At 40.4% G+C, this 13,243-nt stretch overlaps 2 protein-coding genes across 3 annotated transcripts; one reads left to right on the plus strand and one right to left on the minus strand.

Annotated features, from left to right (window-relative positions):
• The first annotated feature begins 463 nt into the window (after nucleotides 1–463).
• Nucleotides 464–6,110, plus strand: LOC128429897 (uncharacterized). Its single transcript, XM_053415761.1, has 5 exons — nucleotides 464–522; nucleotides 1,686–1,780; nucleotides 3,060–3,115; nucleotides 3,201–3,566; nucleotides 3,676–6,110. Exons 2-5 carry the CDS (start codon nucleotides 1,722–1,724, stop codon nucleotides 3,957–3,959), a joined length of 765 nt encoding a protein of 254 aa, XP_053271736.1. The 5' UTR covers nucleotides 464–522; nucleotides 1,686–1,721; the 3' UTR covers nucleotides 3,960–6,110.
• Nucleotides 6,053–13,034, minus strand: LOC128429895 (uncharacterized). Of its 2 annotated transcripts, none has more exons than XM_053415756.1 (12): nucleotides 12,819–13,034; nucleotides 12,106–12,219; nucleotides 10,644–11,849; nucleotides 10,116–10,187; nucleotides 9,291–9,436; nucleotides 8,626–8,746; nucleotides 8,070–8,096; nucleotides 7,785–7,864; nucleotides 7,588–7,681; nucleotides 7,411–7,497; nucleotides 7,096–7,272; nucleotides 6,053–7,001 (listed from the first exon to the last, which is right to left on the minus strand). In XM_053415756.1, the coding sequence occupies exons 3-12, from the start codon at nucleotides 10,672–10,674 to the stop codon at nucleotides 6,847–6,849; spliced, it is 990 nt and encodes a 329-aa protein (XP_053271731.1). In that variant the 5' UTR covers nucleotides 10,675–11,849; nucleotides 12,106–12,219; nucleotides 12,819–13,034; the 3' UTR covers nucleotides 6,053–6,846. The 2 variants fall into 2 exon arrangements, with proteins under 2 accessions (XP_053271731.1, XP_053271732.1); XM_053415757.1 differs by having other exon boundaries at nucleotides 10,644–11,879.
• Nucleotides 13,035–13,243: the final 209 nt, after the last annotated feature.

A 13,243-nucleotide genomic window follows, 5' to 3' on the forward strand; every position in this document is an offset into this window, starting at 1 on the left:
TATTTTATATCATTGTATCAGTTAAAGTAAATCATTGTAAAAAGATAATAAATTATTCATTTAAGGTTTGAAGACTTAAAAAAAATTATAACTTCAGAGAGTCTATTTATCAGTATGTATATAGTGGTCAAGAGGTGAGGCCACCACAATCAGATGAACCATTTGTTTTCTGTCTAATGCTCCACGCAGTTCTTACCTCACAGATAAAATCTAGTTCTAGATATATGTTCCTTTATTCATTCTGATTCATGAAGCAGTGGAAATATTCTTTTAATCAGTTTCACTTTGAACTGCGTCAACACAAAACTCTGACTCACAACTGATGGGATGTGATGGTTGATCTCACTCGGGTTTCAACTAGAAGGGTAAAGAACCTACCTTTGTTTTCACTTAAACAAATGTTTCCTTAGAAGTTATGTGTGAACAGGACGGACCGGCTCCAGAGGGGGCGGTGACACTGAGTATAAAACTGCTGTGTGCCAGAGATGTTTTATTCCCTGCAGAGAAGACACACAAAATAAGGTGTGTATATTTATACTCTTTTCTGTCATTGTGTTAAACCTTAGTTTGTGTTTTTCATCGAAGACAAACGCTGAAGACCAAAGAAATCAGTGTCACTTCTTGATTTGTTAATATGTCTTTTATTGAATTGTCTTTGACTTTGCTCGTCTCATATTTGAACATTTCGATCGGATCAATCTGATCAAGGAAACTGTCGACGTTACAAAGAACAGGGATTTGTCACTTCTGGTTGTGAACGTCCATTCCAGAATGACACTGTCGTCCTCCTCTTCCTGATAGTGGGTCTGTGTCACATGCAGAAAAAATAATGTGAAATTACAGGGGTAGCAAAACCTTCTGTATAGAACACAGGGGACAAGGGAGAGGGAAATAAATGGCAGAGTCCTGGTTAACAGTTTGGTTAGTGAAACAGTAAAAACACAGAAGTGTAAAACGCAGCACGTTGAGCTCTGGGGTGTGGCTCACAAGACTGTTGTCTCTCTCATTCTAACATTCACTTTGCTGCCGCGTTAAACAGTGGAATTTGGCGCGCCCTGGATGTCACAGTAAATGAACAAGTTAAAAGGAAACACAAGTTATGTTTGGCACGCCCATTACAAACAAGTTACAGGTGTGTGGGGTAAACCTACAGGAGTGAATACAAATAGAAACAGACTGAACAGATTATCACAGTATGTATATTTTTACTATGTTAAGTTATGTGTACCATTATGTTGAAAACTCAATAAACAGATTGTTTAAAAAAACTAATTTTCTTATTTTGTCTCATGTTCACAAGGATCAGTTAAAGTAAATCATTGTAAAAAGATAATACATTATTAATTTAAGCTTTGAAGACTTAAAAAATTATAACTTCAGAGAGTCTATTTATCAGTATGTATATAGTGGTCAAGAGGTGAGGCCACCACAATCAGATGAACCATTTGTTTTCTGTCTGATGCTCCACGCAGTTCTTACCTCACAGATCAAATCTAGTTCTAGATATATGTTCCTTTATTCATTCTGATTCATGAAGCAGTGGAAATATTCTTTTAATCAGTTTCACTTTGAACTGCGTCAACACAAAACTCTGACTCGCAACTGACGAGATCTCACTCAGGTTTGAACTTGAAGTATAAAGAACTGTTTGTTTTCATCTAAACAAATAAGTTATGTGTGAACAGGACAGACTGGCTCCAGAGGGGGTGGTGACACGAAGAATGAAGCTGCTGTGTGCCAGAGATGTTTTATTCCCTGCAGAGAAGACACACAAAATAAGGTGTGTATATTTATACTCTTTTCTGTCATTGTGTTAAACCTTAGTTTGTGTTTTTCATCGAAGACAAACGCTGAAGACCAAAGAAATCTGTGTCCCCTGTTGAACTGTTAATGTGTCTTTTATTGAATTGTCTTTGACTTTGCTCGTCTCATATTTGAACATTTCGATCGGATCAATCTGATCAAGGAAACTGTCGAAGTTACAAAGAACAAACCCAGTAACTGAATTCTGCTTTAAGAAAACTCTGAACTCCAAAGAGATGAAACACAAACAACAGGTCCACTTCTCTCATAGCATCTTCTCTTCTCTTACTTTTACATTCTTCTCCTCTCTATTCAACTCTTTTAATGTCCATTTAAATTCTTCTGTTTTTATATGAGCTTGTTGCTTTTACAGTTTCTCATGGTGTCTTTTATATTTTATATAACAGCACTTTGAATTGACTTGTTATTGAAATGTGACACAGTAATAAAGCTGACACGCCTTAACCTGAGCCAACATGAGGAACAATCATTTGATTAACAGATGAGCAGAACAGGAAAAACTACTTTCTTCCTCTTACTGGAAACGATTGTTTTTTTCCAAACTTGCCACGACAAGTTTCAAACATCTGAATCAAATGAGTCGTAGATTTAAATCTGAATCTCTGTGTCCTCTCACAGAGGCAGAGGTGTGAAGTAACGAAATACTTCGTTACCTTACTTAAGTAGACATTTTTGGTATCTATACTTTACTGGAGTATTTATTTTTCAGACGACTTTTTACTTCTACTCCTTACATTTTCACGCAAATATCTGTACTTTCTACTCCTTACATTTTAAAAATAGCCTCGTTACTATTTCATTTTGGCCTGTTTTCATTCCGGTTTGTTATCTTTCAAAAACACACACAACAAAAACCCTTTTTTTTGTGAGACATTAAACACACACAACGGAAGAAAATTTCTTCAGGACAAAGGGCAGTAAAAATATGATTGTTTTAAAAAAAGTGGTCTTGTGTCCCACTTTACCCCAGCTGCATGGCAAAGTGATCCACTTACTTTCTCCACAAACTGACGTAACAACATGTTGCTGCTCATCATCCTAATTGAAATGTGACCTGTGATAAATCTGCCAGGATTTACCTGAGCAAACATGAGGAACAGATGAGCAGAACAGGAAAAAACACTTTCTTCATCTAATGAAATTAATTGGTTTTCCAAACTTGCCACAACCGGTTTCTAAACATCTGAATCAAATGAGTCTTAGATGAAAGTCTGAATCTCTGTGTCCTATCACAGAGGCAGGATGATCCCCTGGATCCTGATGCTCTTCATCCTGACCCCCTGTGTCTGTGGTAAGTTCTCACCTTCACTTCACTGCCCATAAACTAAAATGAGCAGATAGTTCAGCTCCTCACTTTTCCCTCTGTGTCCCCTCAGCAGGAACATTAGTTGTCAATGTGAAGCAGCCCAGCTATCAGGCAAAGGTTGACGGCAACATCACTCTGGAATGGACCTTCACAGCTGAAACCCAGAGACCCTTCAACGATCTCTCTATCATCTGTGATCAGACGGTCAACCGGAGAGACTCAAAGATCCTGTATCACCTGCACAAGGGCATCGAGGTCCAAAGGTCTCAGGATCAACAGTTTTCAGGACGAGTCCAGTGTGATGAAGACTTCCTCAGAGACGGACGCCTCAGACTTCATGTGTCCAGAATCAGGAGTGAAGACTCAGGCCAGTACGTGTGTGAAGTCAACAGGGATCATGATGGAAACTATGGGAAATGTCAACTCGTCGTCATCAGTACGTTGTTTTACTAGAACTCAGTAGAACAGTAACATGACACTTTGATCTTCTTTATATATAATCACTGAAGATCTTTTATAAACTCACTGATCACCTTTATTTACAGAGCCCGCTGATCAGCCCACAACCCGGAGACCAGACGTGACTTCACAACCAGAGGGAAAGATGGGACTGTACTTCCCTCCGTTAGTGGCTGCAGCTGTTCTGGTTCTAGTTCTGGTTCTAGTTCTCACAGCAGTTGGGATTACAGCAGCTCTACTGGTCAAACGCCGCTCTGCTTCTAAAACATCTATTAGTAAGACAGAAGAGCTCCTAGCGAGAGAAAAGCTCGGTCACCCAGAGTATGGACTTCTCTCTGACTCTACGTCTCTTCACCCTGTTGCTCCGTGATCCTGCTCAGGCCTCCTCCCACAATGGGTTGGATAAAACCAGTAGAAGGGTCCGAATCAACAGGAGAGTTCAGACTCATAGTAGCAGCTTGGAGAACCACAGGGTGACCGATGAATTAACTAACTTAAATCTAGGATTTAAAGGAAGAAATAAACATTAACACTACAGTGATTACTAAATCAAAAACAATATGAAGGCTACATAATATAATAAATATAATAATATATAGTAATATAATAAATAGTTTAATAAAATCTATTATTTTCAACAGCAGGATTTCCTGAAAGGATGAAAACAGACAAAGTGATTTCACTTTATAAACCTGCAGATAAACCACAGACCAGTATCCTTGCTTCCACAATTAAAAAAAATATTACAGAAAATATTTACCCAGGTTTGACCAATTCATAGATGGATACATTATTTTAACTAGTAGTCAATATAGTTACCGGTGATAAAATGTATTGGCTGTAATTAAAAGTGGGAGTGTCCGCGGCACAGGACGCCCTGAAATCTACACATCCAATTACAGAGCAGCCTGAGGTCACGTGGTTGTCAAAAGTATCAGGACCCAAATTCACTTTGGTTCAGCCGGCGTCCTGCACCAGGTAATCTGTACGTACAGAAACTAACCAAATACAATATGAAAACAACTTATGTTAAAGGCTCACAGGTTCTTACTGTCTACCAAGAAAACTGTACGAATAAGCTAATATTATAAAATTGAACTATGTTAATATAGTTTTTTTGTCTCAGGATGTTGGAGGGGGCGGTGCCCCAGTGCCCCGTATGAACCAGCTGCCACTGGATCATATGATAATTAGCAAACATGGCATCAGAGGGGTGGCAGATCATACTGTAGAGGGATTGTTCACCCAAAAAGGATAATTCACTCATTATCTACTCACCACTAGGGGGGGTGAAGTGTTTGAGTCCACAACACATTTCTGGAGTAAATAGAGAAGCAGCTGAAGATATTGGAGACTTTTCTTCAGACGTGATAGAACAACAGAAAAACAGAAAAGTGTCCGTAAACCCTGACGTTCAAATTCGACACGAAACTTGGTCGTTTACACCGAGTTTTAATCCTAAAAGTTCAACACAAGTGTTGACTGACTTCACCTGGAAGACACCAGAGGACATTTAGGATAAAACAAAGTGTAGACGACACCGTTTCAAATTTTTGGGTGAACTATCCCTTTAGAGCATGACACACTTGTCCCTCATGTTACAAACTGTTTCTTCTAATACGTGTTGAAAAGATCTTTATTTTGTTGATGTGTTCAGTTACATGCAGCATCTTTTGCACTAAGTGACTCTTACTGAGGTTTCTAAGTATCTTTCCTCTGTTAACTGTTAGTTTGACTCTTGTTGAGGGTTAAGAACAGAGTAAGTCACACCTCGTTAAGCCCTATGAGCCGAACTGTGATTTTTGAATATGGGCCATACAAATACAACTTGATTGATTGACTGATTGAATATTGAAAAGAAAGTTTGTGGAAATAAACATCATAAAATCTAAAATGCAGTTAGTATATTAATGATCTTGTCTACGTATCCAAACTGTTAAAGTGTATTCTGTTTGTGAATGACACTATTTTATTTTACTAAGGGAAAGACTCAACACACCTCCTTGAAAAGGTTGAAAAAGAATTTGACAAAATTGAATAATGGTTAAATATAAATAAATGATCAATGAATCTTGAGAAAACAATCTTTAGGAGTTAGTTACCGAGTTAGTTACTAACTTGACTTAAGGTATTGACATTTGTAGAGTAAAGGAAACTGAGTTTATATACCTTGAAAAAAATGATGTAGCACTTAAATGGCACTAACTTCTAGCACTTTGCAGTTTGGCTTTCTTTAAAAAATATGTTCTTTCTTGATTCTTGTTGTTTGTTCCCTCAGGGTCGATGCACTTATTGTGAGTCGCTTTGGATAAAAGCTTCAACTAAATGAAATGTAACTACTTCACTAAATGTACCTGAGATTCTAGGTGTTATGATATAACGGTAAAATAACATTTGAATTACCCAAAGGTTAAAATATCTAAAACATTGTTTGTTTTTCATAAAGCTCAACATTTACTCATGTTAAAGCTTAAGAATGCTTTATTTTGCATTTAAAATGAATAAACATTCCTTCAGTTCATGTTGTTTTACTGTTTCAAATGATTATTACATATCTTTTCAATGATATTCAATGTGGACGACTCCCCCCCTGAACCCAAAATCACAAGCCTATATACACAAAATATACAGCCAGAGGTTTTCAGGCGATTTTGAAGGGAATTGATAGAATACGAAACTTAGATATTACAAAATATAGCCTTAATTATGTTTTAGCTTTGTTGTTGTGGGTTATAGATGAGGGAAAACATACATTTATTTTTTTGTGAGTATTTATTGGCTGTGAATACTTTCTGAATGTTCTGGAAGGGGGGGAAACAGGCAGAACGAATAAAAGACGGCATTAAAAAATAAGTTTTCATCAGGACTTTAAACATCTGGAGGGTCTGTGCAGTGTTGTTACCACGTGTACAGAGAAAGCTGCCATTTTAAAACCTGATTCATTTCTTTTGCAGAATTAAAGTCCAGGATTCGTTACACAAACAATTAGAAAAGAAGTAAACACTTTGTTGTAACTATGACTTGTCACTTTCTTATCTTCCTGTGAAACTATACAACTTATATATTCCTATGTCAGTTTCGATGAATGGATTACTTAGGTAAAGCATGATGTCAGCACATTTACAATAGTTTTTTTTAACAGTTTGCAGGCTAGTCCCCTGCCAGCTGGTGGCGGACATGAGATAAAGAGATGAAAGTTGCTGATGTCCTGGTGTTTGAAAGTCTCCATGTTGGTGTCCAGGTGGTTTCTGAAGGTGCTAAGAGGATGAGGAGGAGGAGGAAGAGGAGGAGAAGGAGAAAGGAGAGAAGGGGAGGACAGAGGAGGTGGCTTCAGGAGAGGTGAAGAGCTGATCGCACCAGTACCCCGGGTCGTCCAGGTTTATTTCAACGAATGGGTCACTGGAACAAACCGCTGATGAAGACAGGAGAAAAGGGAAAAGACAATGAAAACGTGTCTGGACCATGAAGGAGGAAAAACAGTTTGGATTTGAACTTCAGATCCTCACAGGGGTTGTTGTTGTTCTCGTTCTGCTGCGTCTCTGCGGTGTCCTCGAAGAACAGGTTTGCGCTGCCCGGGGGCTCCGAGGTCTTGTCGGCTGCAGGGTCTTCGCCCGGGGGGGGGCTGGTGTCACAGCTCAGTGAGGACGTCTCCAGACCATTGGCCCGTGGTTGTTCCTGTGGAGCTGGAGAGGGACCAGACAGAGGAGGAGCAGACAGGTCAAACCCTTTTCAAATGGAGCTCAGCTATTGGCCAAGTTCATATAATTTCCCCTTGTGTTCAACATGTGGTCAGAAGTCAACAGATTCACTTGATTTCCTACGGTTCTCTCCATTGGAGCCTTTTTCCTCCGACAGACTTGTGCCGTTGGCTGCTGGAGGTTCACTGGTGGCCACCCGATCATTTGGAGCTGAGGTACAACGCACACAAACAAAAGCACACAAGTCAGGATAGTCTCACACAGTCATGTGAATTTAATCAAAAACACACACACACACACCTAGGTCATCGAGGTAGACTGGTTCAAAGGTGCCGATGGGTTCGCTGAACTGATTTATGATGGGATTTGGGAACTGGAGGTCAAACGAGTACGTCTGGACAAACAAATTAAAAAACAAATAAAATGCAAATCAATAGTGTGAGAAATATGTAGGTCACCCAGAAATGAAACAAAATAACTATAAGCCATTCTCCTACCCTGGACGCTCTCCTGAGAAAGAAGAGGATGACACACAGAGCAATGATCACCACAAAGATCAACACCATCATCACATAACCTGGAGGAAGAGGTAGAGACAGGGCGTTTAGTTGCATCAGCATTCGAGGACCCATCAGTGTCCGGGACTTACGAACACATGTATAACCACTTGTGAATTATAAAGGAAGTATTTAGGTGTTGATAAAAACAAAGTATAAAGTATAAAGACCAAAGTATATGGTCTATTGTTGATAAATGATAAAGTAACAGCACAGCCTCCTTACCCAGTGTCGAACCACCTGTGGCTCCAGCTATCAATACAAGACACAGGAAGCTGGTTATTGTACAGAAACTCAGTTCTATGTAATTTCATGATGTGGCTATGTGGCGCCCTCCAGTGGAGAACACGTGCAAAATAAATGTACAGATTGACAGATTATCAGATATCAATATTAACCTCCTGCTGTTTACATAAACAATAGTTATTTTTTGTCATCATTGCAGGAATGTGTTTTTACACTGATTTTACCTTCTGTAACAAACCAGGTCTTCTCTGGGCTAAAGTCTGCTTTTGACAAATTTCCCGTCTTTTCCTCACCATCAAATACTGAATTAAAAACAGATAATAACCCAGCTGCTGATTCGTTTTCTCATTTTGAGTGTCACCATTAAAACCAGTCAAACCCGTTGAGGCATGTTGTCTGAACACTTGGGCGTTTGACTTCTCTGCAGACGGGTGTGAATGTGTTGAAGTGCGAATGAGAGCAAGTGAAAGCTGTGGTTTGACAAACAGGAAGACGAACTGAGGCGCACGACTCGAGAAGCTTCCGTCTGCGCTACCTGTCTCTGGTGAGCTGCTTGCTGTTGTCATGGGATCAGTGGGGGGCTCTTCCGTCTTACTGGTCGAGGTCGTCGTGGGAGCCAATGAGCTGCCAGCGCCGTCCTCTGTCTCCACGTCCGTCTGTGAACAGCGTCAAAGACAGGTCTCAGATCGCTTTGTCATGATTAACATTTGTCTCATCTTTTTTGTTGACCTTTGATTTGCAACAAAGGTCAACAACCACAATTATAAGAAATTAAACTTCCATATTGTTGAATAAAGTTATCCCCATTAAGGTTGTTTGATATTTGGCATAAATTATTGTGTGATTATCTGCTCGTCAAATGGTGAAGTAGCACAAAAAAAAAATGTAACAATCGAATTCATCTCAAACTTCATGAAGGATTTTTCCGTTTTGTTAAATCAGAGAACGACTCAAGTGAAAAGATAGTAGAGAGTTCTACAGAGGGCCCACTCCACTCCTGTTTGCCACATCGGGGCCACAAGTAAACCACGACAATAATACACATCAACACAAGGCGGGCCACATTTATTATATTGTCTGGAGAAAGGCAGCGATTTGGCATGTTTCCAAAATCCATGGACACTTTCACTTAAACATGAAATAAAGGCCTTTTCCACAAATGTCATATATTACGAGGCTCAGGTTGGCATCATCCCTCACCGTATTCACTGTGGAAAGCAGATCTGTTGCATTTTCCGACACATGACTCGGGGAGGATGGGGGGGGCAGCGTTGAGTGGGTGGAGTTGTTTTCAGTGTCATAGAAAGACTTGGACAGTGGGGGAGGAGTCGAGGAGCCTGGGGTACCTGTCAGTCACAAGGAAGACAAACACAGCGTCAGCCAGATGTTTGATTGTGGGCACTGTTGCCGGTGAGATTGCCGCACAGGACAAGACAGGATATGACACTTTAGGTCAGGACCGTGGACTGTTTATCAAGATGGACGACATGACAGCCCCCAAAAGTGAAGCCAAAGTGTCTCTATTGCCCCCTGGTGGTTGGGTCCAATGTAGCTCTTAAACCCCACCGTGTCAATGTTCTCAGATGGGCCGTGAACCAAACCCTCCAAAAGATCTAAGTAGACGTTAAATTAATGTTTGTAAAAGATGGTTTCTGTCACTTGATGATATAAAAAAACCCGTCTGAGACATCATGACTGACAGCTGAGGTTGACTCCTGATTGGTTGGGCACATTAGTTTCAATGGGATCTAGATACCACGGCTTTACCCCCCCCGACCGCAACAGACTCCGAATGATGTCATTGCACCACCCGGGCAGAATTTCCATTTTGGCTTCATTTCTGGATGTGGAGAGAAAGTGAACAGGTGTCGTCCATCTTTATTTACAGTCCATGGTCTGGAAAATAGACTATGGACAAGGGGCTCCATACAGGTCAGAACAATAGAGTATGAACAGGACAATAACCCCCCCCTCCCCCCCCCCCCCCCACACACACACGTACACACACACACACACACACAGTACCTGCATCCTCCTCGTCTTGCGCTGACTCTGTAGTTGAGGGTTGTGCTCTGGAAATGGAAGAGACTGCTAGAACTGAGACGGACAGAGAGAAGGATGGAGGCAGATGATGGGTTTTCAGGGGAAGAGGTTGAATCGGGCGACATAACTCAAAACACCAGTGATACAAAGAATTAAAGATGATGTTACACTTTTAAGAAAGTAAGCGGAAAAATCGGACAGAGGACTAATAAATATAAAAGCACATATATATGAAAGTGTAATTATTCCCTATATTATGATCTCTGACCTCTTTTGACGTCGGTGATCCGGGAATTGAAGCATTATAATAATCTTAATAAAATAGCGCGGGATTCTTCGTCTGCCTCCAAATGTAAAGGTCCTCGTCTGCGTGTTTTGTCTCTTATCAATAAATCTACAGTTTGTGCAAAGTCCCCATCCCTAACCCTCAAAATAAAAATTAACAGCAACATTAAGTAAAGAAAAGAAAAGTCAGTGAGTGAAAGCAGGCGACGGTTGAGCTCCACTCACCAAGGAAGCAGAGGCGACTCCACAGCTTCATAATGGCGGCAACGTTTTATTCTCTCTCTCTCTCTCAGGTTCACTTTCTTAGAGATGGTGGAAGATTATCGGCAGAAGCTGTTGACTTTCTCTTTTAGTTCTTTTTTAAATTTTAGTTCCTTTTTTCCACGACCCCTGTTGCTCGACCTCTGTTCTCACTTCTTCTCTCTGAGTCCTCAGCTTGGTGCTCTCTCTCTCTCTCACTCTCTCTCTCTCTCTCTCTCTCGCTCTCTCTCTACCTGCTCATCGTCTCTCTACCTTTCCTTCCCTCTCGCCCACTCCTCTGTCCTGTCTGCTCTCTTTCATTGTAACTGCCTCTCACTTTCTTCCGTCTCTGCTCTCGTTCAGTTTATGGCAGTGATGCACAACAAAGTCGTTTACCTCTAAAAACATCAGACTCTAAATGTAATGTTATCAAAAGTAATAGAAGCCAACTCGAAAACCAAAAATTGACCCGATGAGTATCAGACTTTTACTGATCTACTATAGATAGATATACTATCTTCACTCTATTAAACTTTCTCTCCACCACAGTACAGCAGGCTGTTTGTCTCTCTCTCTCTCTCTCTCTCTCTCTCTCTCTCTCTATCTCTCTCTTTCCATACACGCTCTGTGTCTCTACCTTCACTAACTCTCAGTATCAGACAGTTTTCAGGAACTGAGTCATCAACCACATGGGCGCAGGGTGCTAGCCGAGCTCAGAGCCACATCGGAGTGCAGCGGGCTAATCAACGATCAGCGTGTCCACGTTGGAGGCAACACCTTAGAAAAATCCACCTCGGTCCAAAATGGTCAAAGCCGAAAGTTCTGATGTGAAATATTTAATTGATTGGATACAGGTTCAAGATGTCAAGGGAAATGTGGAGTGTGTAAAGGCCCGAGTTTCAAACTTTTACGACTTGTTTTTATTCGTAAATACATGGACATGAATCTTGTGATTCAGATACAAAGAGTGACATCGTCTGCATATAGACACACTAGAATAACCAAAGTGTCACAGAGGGAGAGCACATAAGAAGCAGGTTTATTTAGGATTATAGAGTCAAACTGAAGGTCATCACAGCAAACATGATGCTCTTCAGTGCGCGGACATGCACAGACCGAGGAGAACGAGGACGAGGTAGCGGGGGTGCGTGGTCGTTGTGGAAGAGGAGGACGGGGAGCTGGAGGTGTTGCCTTTAGCAGGAGAGAGAAAACAGTTTCATTCTACAAAATAGAAAATGAAACAATTTTTGAAACTTCCCTTATCCAGTAAATGAACCAGTAAATAGTATTTAATATTTTTGTTTTCATTTAAACTGGTTTTGACCAAAGGATTAAAGAAGAAACATTTACTTTGCATTTACGAGTTGTAAAATGTGGAAATGCTGCTGAACACTTTGATAACGTAAGAAAACAAAGTGTTAAAAACAGCAGTGGAGGTAGAGGTCACCTGAGAAGGGGACAAGGGAGAGGTCCACTGGGATTTCACCACTAGCATCTCTATGATCTTCATCATCTCTTTTAGTTTCATCATCAGACTCCTCTAATGACATCACTGCACCACCTGCAGTGAAAAGAGAATGGGCGTGGAAATTAAACATGTTTAACAGTGGCTCTTACTTAGTCAGGTGTTAATATAAAGTAATGTCACTGGTCGACTGAAGAGAGATTTGACCTTTTAACAGTGTTTAATCTGAATAATAAGTGGAGATCTCTAAGTAAAGATATATGATATTGTAGGAAAATTAAGCCAAATATCTCGGATAAGATTGCTGCTGTATTGGACGTCATTTGGAATCAGAGTTTGAGCAAAAATAATCCTGAAGTTGTGCCAAGGCCTCAAGGCGCCTCTGATGTTGTATGTCTGGGTTTTGATCAGATGTGTCCTGATTCTTCTGATGCTTCCGATTCACAGCGATGAACAAACTTTCAAATGCTTTTTGGAAATTGAATAGAGGTGAATAACTCACCATGACTTTAAAATAAGTCAAATCAGAGACAGAAACAAAGAGAAAAATGATGGTTTGTGTTTAAAGATTCGTCATTTCCTTGATCGGATGTAGAGCTAGTCAATATTTACTTTAATGTTATCTGATCACAGGAAGCGAGATCTTCTATCCAGACGAGCAGATTAAACCACACAGTTTTTTTTCACCTACTCACCGAGAACCCACAGCAGCAGAGAAACCTTCATCATCATCGTCATCATCATCACCTCTTCTCCTCCTCTTCTTCTTCTTCTTCTTCTGCTGCAGCTACCTCCAGACTTCAGGTGATATAACTCGGACCACCACAGTTGCTCTAGCTGTCACTTTATGACTGAACACACCGACACAGGAACTGGCTAACCACAGAGTGACAGAGACGTCACATCTTCTCACTTATTGTGTCAGCAAATATCACATGTGAAAAGGTTGTGGCACAAAATTGAGGAACCAATGAAAATCAGGCAAAGTGCAAAAAAACAGAAAGAACTCAGTGACGATGCTTTAAAGCAGCTTCTGCATTGATTCAAGTTTTCATGTTCCTGATCAGTTTATTAGTTGTTTGATGATATTAAAAAGGGATGGGATGTCATGATTGACAGC

The sequence above is a fragment of the Pleuronectes platessa genome, chromosome 23 (assembly GCF_947347685.1).
Source record: "Pleuronectes platessa chromosome 23, fPlePla1.1, whole genome shotgun sequence".
Lineage (NCBI taxonomy): Eukaryota > Metazoa > Chordata > Actinopteri > Pleuronectiformes > Pleuronectidae > Pleuronectes > Pleuronectes platessa.